Source organism: Triplophysa rosa, linkage group LG22, assembly GCF_024868665.1.
Source record: "Triplophysa rosa linkage group LG22, Trosa_1v2, whole genome shotgun sequence".
NCBI classification, from domain to species: domain Eukaryota; kingdom Metazoa; phylum Chordata; class Actinopteri; order Cypriniformes; family Nemacheilidae; genus Triplophysa; species Triplophysa rosa.
This window is the reverse complement of record NC_079911.1, coordinates 6809840-6835448: the sequence shown is the minus strand read 5'-3', so window position 1 is coordinate 6835448 and position 25609 is coordinate 6809840. Positions and strand designations below refer to the sequence as shown.

The window sequence follows — 25609 nt, the reverse complement described above, 5'->3', positions numbered from 1 at the left end:
TTCACAATCAAAGATTCAAGATTTTGATTTGTCAAATACACTGAAGAAAACAACTTGAAGGATTTATTTCATTTTTGTGTGTAAATTTGCTTAATTTTTTGCACACGGTTTTTTAAGTATACATCACCAACTCACTCTAGACACTATAATGTAATGTAATATAGACACTATATAATATCATATATAGTAAACATAAAATATAAGGTAAAAGTTTTCAATTTTCAAAACAAAAAATATCATTTGAATCTAAAATATAAAATAATTTAAGCCTGAAAATATAAGGAGTGGGTGGATTAAAATAAATAAAATATAAGAACACGAAATTAATGAAATAAAAAAGGAATAAAAGAAATGTATAATGAAATTAAATGTCAATGGAGAACAGTAAAGTGGATATCATATCACATCACATTTACTTGTAATGGTTGAGATTGCAGGTTTTGTCTGTTAATAAAACAGCCATCTATGCAGTATTATTGTTATTTCACAGATGCGGCAAGAAAAAATCTATTGTGAATTGTTCTTGTGGTAGTCGCATACCACAATTCCCACTGAACCATAAGAGCCTCAATAGTACGTAAACAGTATGCATTAGCATTTATATCATAGGATAAATTGACTCTTGTTTTGAACATCTGACTGTGTGTGAAACATTGTGTTTCCCAGGGTCCATCTGTGCAGTGTTGAAAAGTCACTGTATACACATTCTACTTTGCGGTTTTTATGCAGAGCCAAATTTAATCATAGTATATTTGGCTCATAACGCTGTAGGGTGGCCTCAGCATACACTACATCAGCACTCTGTAGCATGTTTAATCAAAGTGTATGTATTTCTTGACATTTTTATGAAATTTGATATTTATTTTGTATATAAGGTCTATTTTACATTTAAAGAACAGTCCATTTGCAGCCAGTCCATTACATGCTGTAGCTTTTCTCCAAGTGCACCATAATGTTTATCTTGAACTTTGCCCTCTGCAGAGACCTCATCCCAAGACACGCATACATCATGCACATCCAGCGTAACTCAGTCCATGTACAGTACATGATGTAGAACACACTTGACTTTGTCTGAATTTCAGATGGTTCATCTGTAAACCGACAGTCTCCGGGAATGTTGGCATTGTGCGCAGCTCCAGGAAGTGAGCTGGATAATGTCTGGAGAGAAGAATCGGACTCCCCTCCAGCGGGACGTGCAGAACAAGCTAACTGTTTCCAGAGCCTCGCTAACACATGACATTCTGTGATTAGCCACGGGGGATGTTTCGTTTCATTCACATGATGCGGAGAGACAGCCGAGATGTTTTCCTTTTGGATCAGGGCGGCGGCGTTTATTAGACCTAATGTGCTATAATAACTAAAACATTTATTTCATGTCTATATCATGAATGACTAAAAACTCAATAATAAATATATAAATAAAATGTTTTGATTGTTTTTTGTTAAATTATAATTAAAATAATACAATTGGATTTAATATAAAATGCATTTTTGAATAATAAAGACATTTGAATAATATTAGTTATAAAATGAATGGACCCCTGTAGGCCAGGAGAGGTATTGCAATACTGTATGTCTGTAGTCTGTAGTCGAAGGAAGTAGCCTATACTTTGCAAGGCTTTGCGTTCGGCTGTACGCATGTGCTCCTGTACACATTAAAAAAAGAGGCATACCACAGACTTAAAACTACAATAGCATTCATGGCAGTGCAAAACTAGGAAGAACCAGGATGTTATTTAATATAACTCTAAAAAGTTTTAGATCCTAGACTATTCCATTAAATTTAAGGAGAGCTTAACATGAAAAGGAATATGATATAATTTAACTTATGTCTTAATAAAAATGCCTATTGAAACTGAATTACTGGTCTGTATTCAATCAAAACCTCTCCTCAGAAGTCTTGATGCATTTCCAGTTCATGGATACACATGGATATACAATTTACACACAATGTTTTCCTCCTGTACATGATATTGCGATCATTTCTTTGTCTGAGAAGCAGGAAGTGACCTGCTTTGCCCGCTCTGTGTATTTTTAGTCTCAAAACATTTCTGTGAGATGTTTGAGCGAGAGTGGCCCATCTGTGCTCCGTGTGTCTGGACCCATAAGGAACTCTGTGGGAACGGGAGTTTCGGGGAGTGCCGGGGCGTGTTTGTGTGTGAGTGTTTGTACAAAGTGGGCGTCCGACAGAACATGATCAAGGGTCCTATCCCGCTAGTGTGGGGGAAATCTGGAATGAAAACTTCCGTAATCAGCGGGGAGCATTATGTCATCCTGTAGGCGGACTTTTACGCGACCTATGAAAGCGCTGGTCCTCGAGGGGACACATGTGAACGAGCGGAATGCGAACAGGATATTGCGCCTGTGCAGCATTGCGGTACATTAACCGAATGGATCTTCATTATGGATCACTTATACAGTAACAGTTTATTATTAAATATTTATATAGTGCTGTATAGAAAAGAACGATTTGGGTGAGTTGTTTTCAATACTATAAGGGTGCTATTTCTGTTTCTATGGCAACAGTGACTTTTCTGAATGGGGTCTCCATGGTTCGAAATGAGGGTTTGAGAATCCCCTACATTTTGTGCATAGAATATGAGTGATGATTACCGATGACTCTGATGTTAGGGTGTTGCGGATGGTTGCCAGGGTGTTGCTATGGAGTATCTAAGGTGTTCTGAATACTTTTTGGTGCACTGGAGGAGCACATGTACTGTACAGCAGGAAAAAAAACAGAATACATATGTTTCAATGAAGCATCTGAATTATATTCATACGTACGCTTCGTACGAAGATGCACATCACGTTGCACATTGCAAGAAATCACACACGATTGAAGATCCTGTGGCCATAGATATTGTGTCTTTTGATGTTTTTATTTAGGTTTAATGGTTGGATAAAAAGTTTGAGACCAAAGAAATTTGAGAGCCACTGTGCTCAGGGTGATATTACACTCTTAAAAAATGCTTGTGTCAAAAAGGGAGATTGGGTTCAATTGGAAGAAAATGGTAGTGGTTGCTGGAATTTCTCATTCAACTTATTTTCATTTAACAAACACAGTATTAAGGCAACAAAGAAACTGCTTCTTAAGATCTGCTTTGTCATGGGTGAACATGTGGGAGGCAGACAAGGTCTCGGCACAGGCGTCGTTTCTCAACATCACGAAGAGCTTTCACTGCCAAATGTGTCGATGTAGGAAGAGTCTTAGCACAGATAAATCCAACACATTACAGGCACTGGACAATTACAGCTTTGATTTAGGGTCTTACAGAATGAATCACATTTTGGCACTGTCATTTGACATGATTGAACGTGAAGACAGTGTCATTTCATGGGCTTTGACCTTTGCTGCAATATGAGAATGGAATTTATCACTTCAAAGAGCTTTGAGTTTCAGAACGTGTTTCTAGTTTGTGCAGAACTGTTGTCTTCACATCTCTATGGATACCAAAAACATGCGCTGTAAACATTATGGCATTATGATGATGTAGCGTGATGATGTCATTATTAAGTGCTGCTCCTACAATAACAGTTGGATTACAGTTAGATTTGTCTCTAATTATGCAAGTTTCTATCATGCTTTGATGAATAAAAAATGTAATATTTTGCATGGAAAGCTTTAGGGTGTTTCACCCTTCACAGTGCATGCACGTGCAAAGGATGTCCTGTCGCATACAAGCGAACATGCAAAGCGTACATTTACATTTTAGACGTTTAACTGATGTTCAAGTGTGACTAACAGGAAGTACTTTAGTTTCATGTGTGAGACCTTTGTGTGAGTTAAAACAAATAAACAAACATTGTTTCATATCTGAAAAGAATGTGCTTGCAAAAGCAGATCCCCCAAGCAATGCTTGAGGTTTGACGTGGTTTCTTCATATTTTCCCATGTTTATTGTAGTTTGGGGTTTGTGGTTAATAAGGTGTTATGAGCTGCTTTTAGTGTGCTGTTGTATTTTGCAGCTATGCCCTTGTAGCGGCTAGTTGGATGTTTGCGTTCTCAGCACAAACAATGCAGTATGAGTAAAACACCAAAGTTCAAAACTTGATCAATGATCAATAGGTAAGATTTTTGCATTAAAATAAAAAAAAACACTTGCACAGTGTTATGTGCTTTGTTTAGTTGTGTACTTATACCCAAATGTTTCCAACAATGTTTGAATTAGAGCTGTCACAATATCAGATTTTCAGTATACGGTTGTCATGGCCTCATGGTATCTATAGAGTTTTTTTACATGATGCTATTAGTCAAAAACATCTTCAATTGACCACATTCTTTTGAATTTACGCAATAATATAAGCCAGCTGGAATATTTCAGGTGAACCGACACTCATAGGTGTGGGACTTTTCCTTCAATTTTCTGAGGTAGCTTTAACAGAATCAATAGTGTAATAGTTTATAATCAGAATCTAGTCAGATGAATAGTCATGCCTTAACATTAATTGAATTGTTGAAACGTGAAATGAGATGAAACGTGATGAAAACGATGCTTCAGCGCCGTAAGTGGAGAGCAAATGAGCACTGCTGCATCCCTCAGTGTTTCTCAATTCAACCATCACGTTTCACACTTTAATATAACAGCATTACTGTTATTACTGTACCCTGTTAAAAAAAATACATATGCTGGGTTAGGTATGTTTTGATGCTGACCAGCTTAAACCAGATATGGACCAGGTAAGGAACAGCTTAAACCAGCACATGACCAGTTTAAACCAGCACATGACCAGCATAAACCAGCACAAACCAGCATCAACAGGGTAATAACAGTAATGCTCTACATAGATAGTAAAAATAATAAATCACTTAACCTAAATCTTGAAGTATGTTCCTGGAGATCTCTGAATCCATGTGTCTGGGCATCTTCCCCAGTTGGGATCAATGCAGAAAGGCTTCATTGGCAGGTGGCCATCTTAAATCAGCTAATTGAGCAAATATCTTCTCCGACACAGAGGCTTAAAATCGATCAGGTCTGTTGGGTGAAGGCTTGGGTTTGAAGACCACAGCTGATGGTGAACTGATGTTTCAGTAAAAAAACTCATTCATTATTAGCATGAAACAAACCGAAATGAATAAAACCAGATAAAACTGACCCTTTTTTTCGCAAATGTCCCTGTGTGTGTCTGTGTGTTTCCATAAGCACTGTGTGTGTACGAATTGTGTGTTTGCGAAGCGTTAGCTCGCTGTGTGCTCGGAGCGTGTCCTGCATTAAATCTCAGCCGGAAGTTTTCCCTTTTCCTCTCAGCTTCACATCACAAACAGTCACTTCATTAAGAGAAGAGTCAGGTTCAGACCAGGGCGTGTTTGTCAGTGTCAGAAGATGGACGTGGTCAAGGAGGAAACCAGCTGTCCCTTTGCCTTTGGCTCTCAGTGTCTTTGTTTACAGAGTCAGTAGATTGGAAAGGAAATTCATTCTGTTTATCTATCTCGCAAATCCGACTCGCAACAAAACAACAGTCCCTCTGGCCTAAAAAGGCGCCTCTAATAAGCAGGGCTCTTGTTTTATTATTTTGTGTCTGTTTCATTCTCTTCTTGCATTTCAAAAACATGTTGGTTATTGTGAAGAAAATGATTTCTGATTATCTGACTTGCAAATCTGATGCAAAACTAAACAACAGACTCAGATCAAGAAAGAAGAAGCCCATCGGTTGGCATGTCTCTTACCAGAGGAAGTTTATTGCTCAGAGTTTGCCGTTTCGTAGTTCAGAAGATTAGATGGAGTTCATGTATAAAAATAGAAACAAATGAGACATTTGTTAAAATACATAAAGAGTATGAAACCGTAACTGTAACTGATATGTATAATAGATCAAATAATCGGGATTTTGATACATTTGATGGTTAGAATTTTTAAATATTGAAATATTGAAATCAATAATAGTTGTTGAGTTTTGATTTCATGACAGCAAATCTGACTTCAATTTGTGTTTAGATCTTTTCTGAATCTCATTTGAAGACAATCGTGAGATTTCTTTTCTCGGGATAAATATTTGAGATGCAGAACACTTAAAGGGATAGTTCACCCAAAATGAAAATCCTGTCATCATTTATTCACCCTCGAGTTGTTTCAAATCTGTATAAATGTCTTTGTTCGGTTGAACACACAGAAAGATATTTGGAAGAATGCTTGTAACCAAACAGTTCTTGGACCCCATTGACTACCATAGTAGGAAAATGACAATAGTAGTCAAAAGTGCCCCAGTACTGTTTGCTTTCCTACATTCTTCGAAATATCTTCTTTTGTGTTTAACAGGACAGATACATTTATAAAGCAATTTTCCCTACTATGGTAGTCAATGGTGCCCAAAAACGGTTTGGTTACAACTTACAAGCATTCTTCCAAATATCTTTCTCCATGTTTACCAGAACAAAGAAATGTATACAGATTTGTAGCAAATGATTACAGAATTCACTTTTGGGTGAACTGTCCCTTTAAGCAAGTTTACATTTGCTCTCATTAATCTCATAGATGTCTATAAGAAATAATGTAGAGAAATTAGAAAATTTCATATGTGAATTCTCTTTCTTATGGGTTCTTCTTCATATTTACAGTATACTTTTCCAAATATATTGGTTGTGTGTAAATTGCAAACAACAATTTTGCTTTATCCAACTTTAAAATCTCACCCAAACAAACCAGCAGTCTTTCATTACAAACATTTGCATGTCTCTGAACATCTTCTTGTTTTTCTTTTTCAACTTCTTTCATCTTGTCTACTTCAACTTCTTCATATTTGTCTTCATCGTCTTGAGTTTCCGTTTCATCTTATTTTCAAAACACATTCATTATGTCTAGACTGCAGAAGAAATGAATTGTTTATCTAACTTCCAAAACAAATGCTCACACTTTCTGACATCTCTGATGAGTACTGTATGATCCTTCTTACTCTTCTCCAGTCTCCTCTTCGACGCTGGTCTCTCCAGTTTCTTCTCTTGCTTTTTCCAAACACATTGCTTGTGTCTTACCCATCATAAGTGTATAAATAGCCTCAGATGGTCACCCATCACACATAACCTCTTCAAAAGCAAGACTCAATGGAAACAGGGTTTGGAAGCTTGTCTGGAAATCTTTTTCACTGTTAATTTGCTTTTGGACATTCTTATAAGGCGTGTCAATGGACGTACACAGTCTCTTCTGTTTCCTCTGCTGAGTCTTCTGGCATTAACAGAGAACACAAATCCCTCTCTATGATGTGCAGTGCTAGAGTTGACTCCTTGCACTGGGCCTACGTATTATTCTAAATTCATCGGCTCGAAACATGACGTTTATTAACGATGAACATAAGAGGGCACAAGTGGCTTTCTGTTTGAATGTCTCGCTGTGTTCTCAAACATATCCAGAAACTTCACCACCGCAGTGATTTGTTAATTTTCACAATTCCCTCCCAAATTCAAGAATTGAATAAATCATGACTGAAATTCCATTGCACACAACATGTGAAAAGACTCTCTGTGGCCGGAGTACAATGAAGCATTTAAACACTATATTTAGATCTCCTTTTAAATACAGTACTGAAAGACAGACTCTGGTGGTCTTCGTGAAGAGAACATTGTCCAGGAGGTCAGGACCGCTGCTCTGCATTGCTCTGTGAAATTCCTCTGCCTACTGTGTGCGTGTATTGCTCCCAGCAGATTTAAGATGTTTCTTTCTCACACAACCGGGCAAACACGGCACTACTGGGAGCAGGTTTAGGACTTTAGGAAAATGAATATGGAAAAGAAAATAGAAAACTGTTTGTTTATTGAACTAAAATATTGTATGTTTGTTGGCATAATTCTATTCCAAGTATTAAATAAAAAATAATAATAAACTGGAAAAATAACTTTAATGGTTCTTCCTAAGGTAAACATCACTGTTCCTTTTCCATACCAGCTATTATGGAGTTTATTCAGACCCAAAACTCAGACCATGTTAAAAGTGACCAATCAAAGGATCGGAGAAGTCTGCCATTGTCCCGCCTCCAAAGTCTCAGAAGTCAACTCGACGAGCGAGCAAGTGTTGAGCATAGAGAGAATTGCGCGCGCGTTCGTCAAAACCTCTGCTCGCAGACTGCGTTTTTGCATGCAGAGCAGAAATGCGCTCTCGCAAGAATTCTTTTCCATGCGCGGATACTGTTCTGCGAACTCACGGAGCATAAATGCGCTCTCGGGAGGGTGTGTTTACGCTCGTGGAACTTTTCTGCGCGCTAAAATCAAAAGTTTTGGGTCTGAATTAACTCCATACCCTATCCCTAAGTAATGAAAACCGTGGGACTTTTTGCAAAGTTTATTTATCAAACCTCAAATTGTGTTAGGGATACTCGGTTAGATGTTAAAACATGTTTGGGATCAAAAACGAAAAAAAATTGTTAAAGCGGCCATTTACCGTGATGCCAATTTTCTAACTTTAGTTAGTGTGTAATGTTGCTGTTAGAGCATAAACAATATCTGCAAAATGATAAAGCTCAAAGTTCAATGCCAAGCAAGATATTGTCTTTAACAGAATTCGCTTTTCAAGGACTACAGAGAACGGCTGGAATCAGGCTACAGGGGTACATGATGTCACTATTCCGAGTTTTTGAATAACCTCCGCCCACAGGAATACGCCAAAAAAGGGGCGAGGCCTTCCTTAGAGAAGAGGAAGAGCCGCTGGAGTAGTGTTTGGTTATCAGAGATTGTAAACATTTGACTGAGCTACGCACTTAATTACTTTCACTTTCATCACAGTCCTACATCTGGTAATAAGAATTCAGCTACACACCTTCTAAGATAACCAACCGTCAAATAACAGCTTCCATGACTTTAACATCGGCTGGGAAAGCTGTTCTGTGTAACACACTGATATTGTGTGTGTGTGCGCATACCTCTAAAACACTTATGTAAAACGTCCTTTGAAGTCCTGCTTGCAAATGCCTCCTAGTCAATCTGCTTGTTTTATTATCCAACTTAGGTCCAATTTAAAAAGGCAAAACTAACGCTTCTGTTATTAGTGTTAATATAACCGGTCTGACGCCATGTAGGAATATAACACAATATAACCTTGTCATTTCCCTCGCCATAAAAATTGCGATCTCTAACAAAGATTGACATTTGTACATGCACTAGCAGACCTCCGTTACATTTCGATGGATCCGATTTTTTATTTGAGCTGTGGGGTGGAACTTGTGTGAAATGTCATTTGACAACATACGTAAAGATAAATGTAAAGTAACCCAGAGATGGCGATAGAGAGACAAAAGTTATTGATTTTAGTTTTAAAAGCCAGAAAAACAAAATTGCATACAATTACTTTGAAGGAGAGACTATGGCTGTTTCTCAATATACGTTCTTCAGCATTCTTGCATTCTTGTGTTCTCGCTCTACATCATCATCAACCGTCAAAGTCCGGTTCCAATACTCAAAAACACAAGTACATAGAACGCGTAAAGGTACCCGGATGTGTTCTTGATATCAAGGATGCATCAAATGCAGACTTGCGCGTACTGAACCTGCTTAAAGTCCCAGAAATCATGTCCATCTGAGTTCGTTCTTCCAAGGTTGCCTTGCAAGACTGGACTCCACGAGAACAGAAGTCCATTCTTTGCGTTCTTGGAATTGAAAAACGACTTATATTGAGTGACCATGATATTAAAGAGACCTTGTGGTGGGCCTGGCAACCATTCTGAACACCCTAGCAACCACCCAGAACACCTTAGCAACATGGTACTGGGTTTTCTCCCAAAAGTTAATTACCTTAATAATTCACAAAGACCTGTGTGAGGAAAAAATCTTCTTAGTGAACAAAGCCAGACAGTGATGTGCCATTTATTATTGTGTGTTTTTCTTTGTAGTGATGCTGCCATTCTTTTCGTGTTTCAACGTGGATGAGAAGAACAGGATGTCATTCAGTGGACCAATAGAGGACATGTTTGGATACACTGTCCAACAGTTTGAGAACAGTGAGGGAAAGTGGTAAGTTTGCTTATTCTTTAAAATAACTATGCGATGTATTTGACTCGCTTGACTAGGCCGAACATAACAACACTGGCTTGACCAGCACTCCTAAAAATAAAAGTGCTAAATGATGCTGAATAATTATAGGAACGAAGGGTAATAACTTGTGAAATAATTTTGTGCCAGACCATTTTGAGTTGCATTCGGCATTAGGACCATTGAAGTGACGTACAGGATTCCGGCTGACAGAAATTGCTCCTTTAAGGACGCTTCGACTGAATGGTTCTTCTATGGCATCGCTATATAAAACCTTTAGCACCTTTATTTATAAAAGTAAATGACATGGGTTTATGGTGGGACTAATGGTATACCATCCTATGAGGGCTTGAAATTAGTTCATTATTTTACTAATGTGACTATTGCATTTTAAACATTGATTCTGTTATTCACAGCAAGGAATATGTAGTTCTGTAATTGTACCATACAGTGACAGAGGCATTTCTCTTAGCTTGCTTTTGTAATGGTCTTGCTTTTATTTTAATGAAGAAATCTAGTTAATGTGCTCCGGCCTGCTAACTCCATTAAGTATACAGCCAAATGGAAATGACTCCCTACTGTATAAAACAGTTCCCCTTAGCGAAGTCTCTGTTATATCAAACATCTGTGATCTCTCTCTCTCTCAGTTGGCCTACCAGCACATTGCTTGTAAAGGTTTAATCTCTCTCCTCGGGAGAAACCCTGACAGCTTTATATAAACTTCTTGCAGGTGGTCTGATTCACTTGTGCAGGAAATCTTGACAATGGTCTCCTCATGGTATCACTGGGCAGTAGGGTTGTCTTCCATAGACATATCTCACGATACTATACCAGCAGATGCATCACAATACCAAGTAGTATCGTGGTACTGTGCAATATTGTGGTAACTCATCATTCAAATCTACAAAATAAACTACAAAAACATTTCCTGAATATATAGATCTAGATGAACACAATTTTGAATACTTTTTTATTGCAACCTGCATGAAAACCCTGCTGGGCATTAAATTGAATGTAAGATTTTATGAGTAAGATGAAATCACAAAAGTGTACTCAAAGTATGAAACTACTACAGATTATCATGAAAAAATGTTGAACATTAAGAATAATATGCCAAAGGTACCAATAGATAATTTAAGTTCTACTTTACATCTCACGAGTAGCAAAAAACAAAGGCACAGCGCGTGAGTATCGCATGGCTTCGCAACACGAAGCCATCTGATCGAAGAAGTACGCTGTTGTGTTTACATCGGTTGCAACAAGAATTCAGCACGATCGACTTAACACTTAATTTTTAAAAGTATGCAAAGATCACGGGATAAATTATAATCATTGTTGTTGCTGTTAACTTTTGACACGTTCGCACAAACTCATTTCTTTCATCACCCCAAACAGCATTAGCAAGCTAGTCAGCGAGCACAACATTAGCAAACAAATTCACTTATTATCTATTAACATTCTAATACAAACTCTTAAGCTGGTGGCTGATTTTAAAGAACTTTTACTACATCTAAGCCTCAAAAACTGAAGAAAAAATGAAAAATGTAATGTTTGATAACTTAGTAGGAGACTGGTAAGTGAAATTTTAAGCAGGAAAGATTACACGGGGCTTCTGGTTGTGTCCACTACTGTGTCAGGGTCCATTTGGCTACAAGAATGTTAATGACTTGAGTTGTTTACATGCTTGAAGAAGGTTCGTCTAGTTTTAGCACTGCTGTCAAAAACACCACTAGAAACAGAACCCGGCGAATGTTCTCTATTTAGATAAGTGCACTCATATGGACCACAGAATGTAACTAAACATAACCATGGGAAAAAATAACACAAATGTTTTTGCGCTGTAAAGTACATAAATTACAACCAGTTTCATGGGGTTAAATGCATCATTTATCTGTCCAAATCACATTTGCTTGAACGTTTGTATTGTTCTGGTGACAGAAAAGAGAAAATCTTTGCTTCCCAGTGACATTTCACATATGTTCCATTGAACTGTAGTATTAAAAATAAGCGACGTGCATATTTACGTTATGCTTTTCTTTCCCACTGGAAAACTGGCGAATCATGTCAACTGCACTTTGGCTCAGCGAGCTTCCACTTTCTCACAAATCCCGAGGGTTTTTCTTGTGGTTGAAGTTAAAAGAGCCTTCTTACTACTATCCTTCCCTTCTGCTTTTTTCTGAAGGGTTCTGATTGGTTCTCCATTGACCGGACAGCCGGCAAAACGGACCGGAGACGTCTACAGGTGCCCTGTGGGCCAAGACAGAAACACTGGTTGTGAAAAATTACAGTTGTCAGGTGAGAAGCCTCTTGGTTACTGTATATTTTGCCATCATAACTTAAGTTATTTTTGTGGATTTTCTGTGTACTCTCGTCTGTAGTTTTTTACGGACTGTTGACTGTCTGTGTTTGTGTGTGCCTGTGGATTGCCAGGAAACCTGTAACAGGAAGGTCTAACAGACATTACCTCAATTGGCCTGAAATTGTGTCATACTTCCTGAATTAGTATTTTGACAGCTTCAAACAGGCTACTAACAGTCATTTTTCCAAAGTAGGCTACACCCTGAACCAACACACCGCTTTGGTTTCACTTTAACTAAACAGACTAAATAAGGTGTGCAGAACCTTAGAATGATGTTAGCTAACCTTTCTCTTCTTCTTTTTTTTTGAAGTAACACTTCCAGCGAAGGGAAATGGCACACATACATTCACCCATGGTGTTACATCAGTGCATTTCTCAAAATGATCATGAATTCATTATTGGTTTACAGTATTTCATTTCTTAATACATTTTCCTGGTCTCATTGCATGATTCATGTTGTGAGTTGACATCAAAACAACTGCATCTTAAATAATTACTGTCACGTTGATGGCAGGATATTGGAGTTAATGTTAAGCAAAATTAAAAATATTGCTGTAAAGACGTTTTTAGAGATAAGTTATGGTTAGGGTTTGGGGTAGCGTGAGGATATTGATAAAAGGCCAACAAATATTGCCCTAGGAACATCTCCGACTTCATTTTGAGCTTGTGTGATGTCTGTCCTCTCCCACCTTTCTAAATTCAAGAACGGGTGTGATCATTTCATTTAAAAGCATTTACAGATAGTTGTGTGAGTGCTAAGAGTTTGATTGATACCACATGTCGGTAACAGATGCACTGAGGAACAGCTGTGGACAGTTTCTCCATTCTAGAGACGTTATTCTGGAAATGAATGAAGATTGCTGTGGTGCACAACACCACAGTCCATACTGAAACTGTTTAAGGACACTTTTGCCAATTTATGGCTCATTTGTTTTTATACCTAAGACATACACTATATTACATTTAGCAGATGCTGAAACTACCTGAAAATAAGGAAAATAAGCAATTCGTCCCAAGGACACAGCAATCTTAGTGCCGCAATATGAACATTGGTGCAGAGACTGTCTATGGTGTTCGCCATTAAACCATTTAGTATAACCAATTTTTCTCCATAACTTGGTCTAAACTGGATATTCAGGAGGAACGGATTGTAAATGATTGTCTGTATTTGACATGTGGTTGAGAAGTTAAAAAAATAGCATGCGAGTTGAGAAAGATGTTTAGAAGCAAAGAAAATGTAATATTTTTGTCTTTTTAAATAACATAAATCTATGAATCAAACACAATAAGACCAGCGCAGTGAATGTATATGTTGAGTTTATGTTTAGTAGATTTTAATAGAAATGTGTAAGTCTTTTGAGCCTGTAGTGTTTTCATCTGTGTGTGTGTGTGTGTGTTCATGTTTGTATATCCCGGTGGGGACCTAAACCTGAATGCACACCAACACATGGGGACTCATGCCAAAATTGAGGTCCCCACGGGCACAAAAGCTTATAAATTGTACAGAACAATATATTTTTTAAATCTAAAAATTCAAAAAGTTTTCTATGATCTTTAGGTTTAGGGGTTGGGTTAGGGATAGGGGATAAAATATACAGTTTGTACAGTATAAAAAACATTACGCTTATGGACTGTCCCCACGGAAATAGTAAACCAGACGTGTGTGTGTGTGTGTGTGTGTGTGTGTGTGTGTGTGTGTGTGCGTGTGCGTGTGTATGTGTAACCTCTTGAATGTCTGACTCTCAGAGGAAGGCTAGACAGGAAGTGATCCAACAAACATTTGAATGCGTAATCTACACATAATGATACAATCCCTCAGCAGATAACTAAAATAAACATGCAAAAATAAAATGTTGCATGTCTTCTTCCATTGCTCAAGGGCTCTACCTTAATGTACGAGACATCTGACAGGAATTCTGACTCTAAACAGACAGTGCTTGAATTTCTGCCTCCATCTTTTTTAATTTACTATAATTCCTATAAACGTTGGTGCTGTAGAGCCCAGGGTCAAATTGTAGATACAATGTCTGACTTAATGTTAGCTTTAAAAACCAGTTTATTAACCTAACCCTGGACATGTTGAGTGTATGGTTTGAAATAATGGTACTGTTTAAATTTGTGGGCTTGACAGACCAAAGAAAAAGAATGTGTCTGGTTCACATTTGCTTTTTCATGTTTGTGAGGCAAAAATGTGTTTTCCCAAGTAAACGTCGTTCTCTGGGATATTTTGTGCATACTTGCAAAAACACACGAGCTAGTAAACACGCAAGGGGGATTTTGTTTGCGTATTTCCTTAATTTCACTTCACTTGCTTTCTTATTTATTTTGTAACAGAAAACACAACAATTCCGAACATACATGAAGTCAAGGAAAACATGACTATGGGAACAACGCTGGTGGTTAACCCAGACGGCAATGGATTTCTGGTAGGGAACATCTGTCCATGTATTTGGTCTGCAATGTTCATGTTATTATTTTAGCCACTGTACTTACCCAATAGTGCATGATCAGAGACTCTTTTAAATTATTACATTAAAGAAGCACGGATTTATGGAAACAGTTCTTCCAGTGAATGTTTGTAATTAAAGACCGATAATGTTACACTATGTCTGTTCTTTGGTAGAGATTTTTTTTAACGGCACAATTTTATGACTGAATAAACTGCTTATCATCTGTAATTGTAATGTACGAAATGATACTAATGGGGCAAAAGAGTCTTGTTTGATCCATTGGGATTGAATCCAAATTAGAATGCGAATTTGTTAGGTATATATAAAAAAGAGCTCAGCTAAATCTCAATGATCATCTTTCTGTTTTTTATTTATTGTTCCTTCATTTTAGGCCTGTGGTCCTCAATATGGGTACATGTGTGGAAAGCAGCAGTACATCACAGGCATCTGTTCTAATGTGAGCTCCTCCTTCAAAGTTCTCAACTCCATCGCTCCATCTGTACGAGGTACGACACAAACACACACACACACACACACACACACACACACACACACACACACACACACACACACACACACACACACACACACACATACTTGTATACAGTATGTGGATTTTACATTGACCCAAACCTAACTATCCTAAACCTAACCATAATTTATGTTTTTTAAGCGATTGAGTTTATGAGGACAGTAAGTGTTCCCGCATGTTTACGTAGTTACACATGTCTCCTTATAAACCACATATACAAGTACACTTACGAGAAAATTCAACAAATAAAATGTGAAGTTGCAAAAGTTGCTGTGATTTTACGCTGTGACAATGCATTTTCGGTGACATCATAAACAACCTCTCAAAATGACTAGAAATAATGATCTGTGAATTTTAAAGCCATATTGTTGTGTCTTTATTGTGTTTTACTCAGTATTTGTTTACTAATGGTCTGAAAAGTGGGTGTCTATTAATAACAGTTAGTTTTCCACGAGTAACATCTATTGGAACTGAAACATGAAAGCAGACTTTGCTACCTCATTTCAGAAGTCCACTACACGCCAGTGACGTGATTCAAGTGTACATTAGCACATTCCAGCCGTGTAAACCACGGGCCGCTTTTCCTGCCCCGCATAACCATGTTAGGAGAATGTTTAGAAGAATTGACATCCCTAAACACACAGCAGAACCAGTGACTCATCATAAACACATATACATAGCGTATGAGGTATCATAGCAACACTGAATCTCCTTCTTGTTTCCATGAAGGGAAAAACTGTATTATGATAATGACGTTCTGACTGTACATTATTTATTACAGTACATGACTACTGTAACAGACACACACTGTAAATGGACATGAAATATTAATTTAATTTATTTTGATTGTGGAGTCAAATTAAAATAGTTTATTACACATTTTTAAATTATAGTTAGATATTATTTTGGTACGATTATGACCACAGAATGCCGTTGTTGACCAATCATAGTTAAAGTCCCAGTGAAATTAAAAATGAATATTGCAGCGTTTGTAGTAAATAGCTTAGCAATGTGGGTCATTTTATTTTTAAAATTCATGTGCCCTCATAATCTTCAGTTAAAATCTGAAATGACGTAAATTCGACGGCTTGGCCGGAGCATCCGTTAACTCCTCCCCTTCAGCTGTCGGTCTACTGCCAGCTTCATTTCAAAATCAATGCAACAGCTGTTTTTACACATCCAATCAATTCGCAGTGAAAAACGCAAGCCACGGCCACTCATTTTTTCCTTTGAAATTCCTTTTCACTCGGAAATGTGTCAGAATACGGAAGTAAAAACGATTGCAACTTCTGGTTCACTGGGACTTTAAGTATTATAGCGAGTCGTATAGTAATAAATTATAAAGCAGACGTAGAAGCTATTTTGCATCTCTTATAAGCTGTCACATAATTTCAGATTTTGAAAGATTTCTTCCATACGCAGAGACTGGAAAAACAGCATAGGCCAAGGCTAGTCATCACTTTCCATATGCCTACCGGAAGGTCAATGTCACTTTCAATTTAATACCTTTCAAAGTGTTTGATTCGGAACGTTTTTATGTAATGTTTATGCAACGTGCACAGCTTCAGTTCGGATTTTTACTGAGCTGTGTAATATGCAGAAAGTTTCCTGTTTAAACCAATGGAGGCTTTTGGCAGTCAGCCGCCTCTGGGGATTTTACACATGTGTATAGTGATATGGATTTTTCTCACAAGTTTAACCGTAATGAAGGTGTTTGAGTTTGTTTTTTGTGTGTGTGTGTCATGTTTCAGAGTGCAAGCAGGATATGGATATTGTCATAGTGCTGGATGGTTCCAACAGCATTTACCCCTGGAACCACATCACTGACTTCCTGGTCAAGTTTCTACAGAACATTGAAGTTGGACCCGCCCGGGTACGTTTTTCTAGATATACAAATTATTATCTTGATAACCTGCAATTTAGAGGAAAAAAACATATCCACAGACTGTGTTGGTAGATCAAAGTTTAAAAAAAAAAAAACTTTCTATCATCAGTCCAAACACGAATAGCTTTCAGTCATATGTAGAACTAAAATGGTGAAAAATTCAATTTTTTTGTTAAATTACCTTTTCCTCACTATTTTGCATTGTTGCAAAGCAGCTTTACAGTAAATATATTAAAGGGATAGTTCACCCAAAAACGAAAATTCTGTCATCATTTCCCTCTTGTCATTTCAAACATGTTTAACTTTATTTCTTCTGCAGAACACAAAGGAAGATATTCTGAAGAATGTTAGTAACTGAACAATGGCGATACCCATTCACTTCTATTATATGGACACAAAACCAATGCACGTCAATGGGTACAGCAATTGTTCGGTTACCAACGTTGATCAAAATATCTTCTTTTGTGTTCTGCGGAAGAAAAAAAGTCAAACTGGTTTGAAATGACAAGAGGAAAATGATGACAGAATTTTCGTTTGGAGGATGAGTGAATGAAATCTTTTTTGGGGGGGTGAACTGTCCCTTTAATACAGATGACAGAAGTAAAATAGCAACAGGAAGTTATAAAATATAAATAATACATAGAATACAATATTGTTATACATTTTTAATAAATACAATATATAATAAAACAATGAATCATATTTAAAGAATATGTTGGCAACTCTTTTCTGTAGACCATTTTGCAAACAACCAATGGAGACAATGCTGGTCCATAAGCACTTCCTGTTTCCGTTTGAACAATGTTAGAACGAAATGCAACCTACAGAAAGAACATTTAGAACTGAATCAAAATGTAAAATCTGTCATCTGAATTTATCTTCAAGACTTAATTATATGTAAAAAAAATGAAACAGGAAATGCTTTTAAAGTTGCAGTATGGGATTTTTTTGATGAACAGAAATGCAATATAATACTGTATACAAAAAGATGTCTTCATAGGTGTGTAAAGACCTTACGTAATGAACAGTTATTTTTTTATTACCTTAGAATAAACTATTTCTATCTACATACAGAGCGGGCCTACATACATTGAATTCGCCGCCATGTTTTGTACAGTAGCCCTAAACGGACAAACAGCTCTACAAAGTGCGTTTCATCTCCCTCTACCCTGCGGTACGTAGTCCGGTTGTCCCTGACTTTACAAAGGGGGTTAAAAACGTCTACTAACTTACTCTTAACTGCTATCTCGCTGTCAGATCAAACGCCTTTAACAGCGTTGCTATTTACCGTTAGCTAGCTCTGCCCTCAAACGTGCTGTGCATTGCAAGCATGAAATGCTTCGCTTTATCATAGCTTAGACCACACAAATAATAATGCAAATGGATAAAATAAGCAAAGACGACGCAAGTATATACAAGCAGCACAGTGTTCCAGATAAACAATGACGCTCAAAATTGCTCCGTCACACAGCTAATATTACAACAACAACATATATTGGTTCTAACAAAATTTGAATTTTAGACCAGTGGTTCTCAAACTGGGGGCCGTGGCCCCCTGGGGGCCCCAAGATGGATCCAGGGGGACCACAGATTTTGTGGCATTTTATGAAATATAGAAATTTATCATAGATTTTATGCAATCAAATATCAGAAAAATGACACCACCAACCAAAAGAATTGAGGTTCCAGCATTGTATAACTGAATGTTTTTGGTTTAATTAAAATTCTAAGTTTAAGATTATACGTCTTTATATGGGGGGCCGCAAAGCGATGCACTTAACACAAAGGGGTTCCTTACAACGAAAAAGTTTGAGAACCACTGTTTTAGACGATCTTTCTCTCCAACGTCTCTCTGCTGGAAAGTATAATCTTCATAGATATCTAAGAGTATCTCTGCTAAAAGCCTTAGTACCGAGGGTCCTAACGCGTCTCGGCTGGAAAGACTTTATAATATTAACGCAGGTCCTAGCTCCTGCTTGACTTTTATACTTCTTTTTATACTTAAGATCCACAGACCCTTTATTTTATGTAATAAATAAGACATAGCTCTTTCTACAGTCTTTCTAATGCCCGCATGATCTCTTCCCTGCGTCAACATGAGAAGACACGCTGTCTCAGCCGACAACATCTTTTTGTACAGTGGTGGCCAACGTCGTGTTTGGACTGAGAGATTGGTTGCAATTCTCAAAAACACCACTATAAATCCCAATCTAGACCTTTAAAAAAGAGTTGTTTACGTTTTGCAAAATGTTCAGTACAGGGCAAAAAAAAATTTGTGAACATGAAAATGATAAAACAGCATAAAATGCATCTGTAAAATTAAACTGCATTAAAAATCATTATATATCTACAGTAAAAAAGCCTATATTCAGTCAGGATTTTCATTTTTGGTTGAACTATCCCTTTAAATAGGATTTTGCGTGGTTACAAAACAAATGCAATTTTTACAGTATTTTGTCAAAACCGTGTGCAGTTAGTCAGACACAGTGGAACTATAATCAGTTGATACGAAAATAATTGTTACTAGGAAGACAAAACAAAGAGTTTCTATGGAGACACCATACTGGTTGGTTATGCTTTAAGGAAATTACAGCTTTCTTGAGCACAACGCTGGAAAATACAGCTCCAGAACATTGAGCAGGGGAAGACCGCATATTCCACAGTTAAATAAATGTTCTCTTAACTTTATTGAGAGGATGACATCACGTTTGAGCCAGCACACACACAGATATTAGCACAGTAAGAGACGTGTGTGTCTGAGGACCACCCATGTTTGTCCTAATGTTTCACTTTAATTTCTTTAGGTGGGCATCGTGTCGTATGGAGATGATGTTGGCCACGTGTTTAACCTCAGCCAGTTCAACAACACAAAAGACCTTGTTGAGCAAGCTGAATTGATCCAACAAAGAACCGGACACAAAACCATGACGGCTCTTGGTATTGACAAAGCAAGGTATGCACTATGTTTCCAAATAATCGCTCATAATAATCACGCCACATTGGCCAGAGCAACACAAACATAGTTTAAAGCTTTTATTATAACGCAAGAAGTTGTTTAAAAGTTTGAGCTCATGAAACACACTGACCAGTTGTTTATCCTGTAAAGGAAAGAGGCATTTACGGTGGAGCGAGGCGCGAGACCAGGCGTCAAAAAAGTGATGGTGATTGTCACAGACGGAGAGTCGCATGACCACTACGATTTAAAAAGAGTCATCGATCAATGTGAAGCTGATGGTATCGAGAGGTTTGCCATTGCTGTAAGTCTTTTCATCCAAAAATACTGGATTCATTAAAGGAATCAGAATCAGCAGACTGAATTTGCAGTTACATTTTAACATGCACGTACTGTTTCGTTGCAGGTCCTCGGTGACTATAATCGACAAAATAAAAGTCTTGAAGATGTGAAGAAGTTTATTGATGAAATCGAATCCATTGCTAGCAAGCAAAAAAGTGATCATTTCTTCAATGTGTCGGATGAAAGGGCGTTAGTAACTATCGTTGATGCGCTAGGAAGCAAGATCTTTGCCTTAGAAGGTAACGCACATGATACATCACAATAGAAATAAATACTTCACATTGTGAAAAGTCTATATTGTGTGTATTTAGTAATATTTGTTGAAAACTACCCTGACTAAACATACAGTAGACTTACACTGAAGGAGCAACCGCACAGAACACTTTGGCAACCCCCTAACAACGCCCTAGCAACCACCCACAACACCCTAGCAACTGCACAACAATCCAACCCATTTTTACTTTTACAAATGTAAATACCTTTATAAAAAATAACATAAACTGTAAAAAGCCGTAATTTTACAAAATTTTACCTGTTATTTTTTTTACAGATTTTTAATGTATTTTTTACAATACAGTCGAAAAACGTAAAATTGCAGAAAAGACCGCAAATTTACACAAGAACAGGGAAAACCAGTAATTTTACAGGGAAAACTGTTATTTTGCGGTTTATATCTGGTGCCCCAGCTGCCAGAAAATTACTGGGGTTTTATACTGGATTTTTTTTACAGTGTAGGATATGTAAATACCTCAAAATTTCTTGCAGTCTTCTGCAATGTCATTTAAAATGGTAAATTACATAGTCAATCCTTAATAAAAGTGTGTTTATCTAACAGCCACAACAGGGAACCACACATCCTCCTATGAGATGGAAATGTCTCAGGCAGGGTTCAGCGCTCATACGTCTAAAGTAAGTGTCAGTCACATCATTAAGCATATACTTCAACCATATGTCTTCATGAAGATGCGGTGATATAAATCAGATGTGGTATTGTGTGAGCATTTCTGCAGTTCATGCACCTCATGCAGACCTCAGGGGAAACAAGCAAAGATGTGGAAGTTACACATCAGTGACGGATGTTTAGAGAGATGTCACTGTTAGTTGAGTTGCATAAAGTTAATTCATCTGTCCTTATTTACCTACCCTCATGTTGTTCCAAACCTGTATGACTCTCTTTTGTGCGGCACAAGATGAGTTATTTATAACATACAGTTAGAACATTTTCCATACAAATACATTAATGGTAAGTTTAGCGGTTCTTACATTTCTGCATGTCTTTTTTTATGGTACATGATACCATATGATACAACTTTTATCAAATAAAGACATCATTTTTATTTGGGGGAACTATGCTGTTCAGGATATACTAAACAACTACTATGTGGTGTGCTGTAAATATGGATGGTTGACTCGCCAAGAATTACTTCTTATTTTAACTTCATGCCCACGTGTACCATCATCTACATGAGAGAAAATGGTTCACGCATGGGTTTGTTTTGATGGATGTCTTTCTCAGGCAGGTGTAATGCTGGGAGCTGTGGGGGCTTTTGACTGGAATGGCACCGTAGTGATGCAAGTTGGCAAGGAGTTTGTTGTTCCCCAAAAAAACGCCTTCCATCATCCTTCTGTAAAAAGACGTGAAGGCATAGCGGAATACGTAGGTAAGAACTGAAATATTTCAAGTCGGATTCAAACCTGCGTCACCCAAATGAGCTCTCTGTAAAGGAGCAAATGTCCGATCCCTGGCCGTGGCCTCGTGATCTCGTGCACACTTAATTTTTTGTAAATTAGCGTATTTCTGAACTTCTTGCACACAGTAGCTGAAAAATCTTCTTTGGTAGCACAAAGTTTTTGTAAGCATATCAAGAATTTTATATCTTTCACAGCAATGGCAGAAGAAAGAAGAGGCAGTTAATAAACAAGGACTGTGTCTCAGCAGTCTAAACACATTGTTAAGGACTGCTACCATCTCATAAACACTCACCCGCTCTCCTCATATCCCCTTTTAAGGATGTCGCTTCAGACTGAAACAATGCCTGCAGAACTCGAAATGACTTTATCTGGTCAACGTGTTTAGAGAATAAGCTGCGCAGAAGCAATGCTTGAAGCGTTTCCCAAATGCTTATTCTAGTAATAAGAATAACAATAAGTCATGTTGGTTTATTCTGTGTCTCTGGTAGTGGAGGTGTTGTTGGGTGTGGTGGTGGTGAAGGGTAAGCTGTGGTTTTGGTTGCAGGTTACGACGTGCAGTCAGCATACACACCAAACGGAGTGCTGTACATCACAGGAGCGCCACGTTTTAACCACAGCGGTCGTGTCATAGTGTACCGCTTTGATGGGGAAAATGTCACTACTACACAGACGCTGAAAGGAGAGCAGGTATCTGAGTTCTTATCATTATCATTGCATTCCGAAGCTTTTGGGGAAAGCTAGTGTTTCACCCAGAAATAAATAGGTAAACTGTCATTTCTTTTCATGACAATCACAAAAACATGCAAAACGTTTTAAAGGCGCAGTTCTTGATTAACAGCGGCCACTAGCGTTGTATTATAGATTTGCAATGAATCGCTCAGTCCAAACACGACGGTGGCCACCAAAGTACAAAAAGATGTCGTTCTCATGTTGAAGCAGGGAAGAGATTTTGCGGGCATTAGAAAGACTGTAGAAAGAGCGATGTCTAATTTATTACATAAAATAAAAGGTTTGTGGATTTTAAGTTTATAAAGAAGGATAAAAGTCAGGCAGGAGCTTGGAGCTGCGTTAATATTATAAAGACTTTCCAGCAGAGACGCGTTAGGACCCACGGTACTAAGGTTTTTAGTGGAGATACTCTATTAGATATCTATGGAGGTACTTTCCAGTAGAGAGACGTTGGAGCGAAAGATCGTCTAAAACTCGGGTTGCTTTGATTCGGTTAAGTATGTGAGTATTATTGATTTTTCCTGTTTGTTAGAACCAAGATATGTTGTTGTTGTTGTAATATTAGCTGTGTAAGGGAGCAGTTTTGAGCATCATTGTTTATCTGGAACCGCTTTAATATTGTACTCGTCCAGATACTGGAGAGAGCGAGAGCGAGAGAGCGTTGGCACTAAAACTGTAGAGAGAGCGCGCGTTTTACTCTCTTACTCAATGATGAATAAACTTACATTTAATCCGCGGGTCACATGCGTTCCGAACCATAGAGTATGATCCGTATGGATCACGGATCATCAGCGATCCGTTTCACCACTATACCGCATGGGAGATGGAGGGGAAACGCGCGTTGTAGAGTTGTTTGTCTGTTTAGGGCTGTTGTACAAAACATGGCGGCGAATTCAATGTGTGTAGGCCCGCTCTGTATGTAGATATAAACAGCTTATTCTAAGGTATTAGAAACATAACGGTTTATTATGTAAAGTTCTCTGAAGAAATAGTTTTGTATATTATATTGCATTTCTGTCCTCCTAAAAACCCCGTATTGTTCCTTTAAGTGCCTGATTTTCTGTAAAATGTTATAAAAATAAATATTAGAAAAATCGTTACTAAAATTAGGGCTGTCAAACGATTAATCATGATTAATCGTATCCAGAATAAAAGTTTGTGTTTACATAATATATGTCTGTGTACTGTGCATATTAATGTTGTATTTATAAATACATACATATTTAGAAAATATTTAAATGTATTTATTTATATTTACCAATAATTTAAATGATATATACATTTTTATATATATGCGTGTCACGGTTTGGCAGAAGAGAACCCAAATGCAGGCAGCAGTGAAGGGGTTAACAAAGAATATATTTATTAACAAATAGACAAAACAAAAACCCACGATGGGGTAAATCAAGAAAACAGGAAAAACTCAAACAGAACATAGACTGACTAAAACTGGACTAAACTGAGAAACACTTGACAAACTATAACAAAACACTAAAAGACTTACTAGACTAGACTCAGAATATTAAACAGCACACTGGGACCGACAGGAACAAGAACACCAGCATACACACGTACAGATACAATGACAGAGCACAGGACAATGAAACATGAGGACTATATAAAGGGGAGGAAATCAAGAGGGAACAGGTGTGAGACATGAACTAATCAACAAGCAATAACGAGGGATACAAAAGGGCGGGAAAACAGACAAAGACCGGAGAGAGTATCGAAGACCGAAAGGGTCAAAAAGACTCTCTCCACACATAACCAAAGACTTTGTCATGGCTCTGCTACAGGACCAAGAAAAGCATGACTAAATGAAGCAGAGCCATGACAGAAGCCCCCCCTTTAATGAGCACCTCCAGGTGCTCACCAAGGGGTAGACGGACGAGACAGGGCAGACTGAGACAGTGACATGACAAGACAAAACATGGAAAACAAAATCAGTGGCAGACAAGACAAAACAACAACAGGACTAGGGTGAGCCAACAAAAACAACAAACATGGGAGGGGGGGTGGTGCCAAACAAGGACCCATAGGGGGCAGTCCAAAAGGGAGGTGGGGAGAAGTCCCCGTCCCCGGCTGCGCTCGAGGGCGCGGAGTCCTGGGGGACTTAGGGGGAGTCCTGGGGGGGACAGTCTTGGCCCTGGGAGTTTCCCAGGGGCCGGCTGGCGGGCTGGCCGGCTGGAAGGCCGGCTGGACAGGGCTGAGCCGGCTGGAAGGCCGGCTGGACAGGGGCCTGGACGCCGGCTGGAAGGCCGGCTGGATCACCGGACTGGACGCCGGCTGGATCACCGGACTGGACCCGCCGGCTGCACCGGCGTGGACGCTCCTCCGCTGCGCCTCTCCCTCCTTCTCCGCACCACCGGATCCATAGCCGACCTTGGCGAATCCGTGGGGACCGGAGGGAGTTCCGCAGCGGAGGAGATCGCCGACGTCACCCCGGATCCCTCCCCCCCGCTCGCTACCGGCGCCCCAGAGTGAACGGGGACCGTGGAGCTCAAGCCGGAGGGTACCGAGTCCCCCCGGGCAGCGGCAGCAGGTCGAGGCCCTCCGGAGTGATCACCGCGAGGTGGAAGTCCCAGTGGAACCCCACCCCCGGGATCGTCCCGGTTGGCCACGAACCTGACCATTGCCGCGAACCCAGGGGACCCAGCAGCCTCTTCTCCGACGCCAAACTCAGACGACCTCGCCACCGTCGAGAATGCCCCGGCGAACT

At 38.6% G+C, this 25609-nt stretch overlaps 1 protein-coding gene across 1 annotated transcript in view; it reads left to right on the top strand.

Annotated features, from left to right (window-relative positions):
- itga1 (integrin, alpha 1) overlaps positions 1-25609 on the top strand; it is a 48707-nt gene that overhangs the window by 8343 nt on the left and 14755 nt on the right. The window contains 11 exon segments of the mRNA XM_057321007.1: positions 9810-9930; positions 12131-12243; positions 14642-14733; positions 15149-15263; positions 17041-17162; positions 19979-20127; positions 20281-20431; positions 20534-20708; positions 21305-21378; positions 21986-22130; positions 22706-22848. Coding sequence (XP_057176990.1) covers positions 9810-9930; positions 12131-12243; positions 14642-14733; positions 15149-15263; positions 17041-17162; positions 19979-20127; positions 20281-20431; positions 20534-20708; positions 21305-21378; positions 21986-22130; positions 22706-22848 — 1400 coding nt within the window.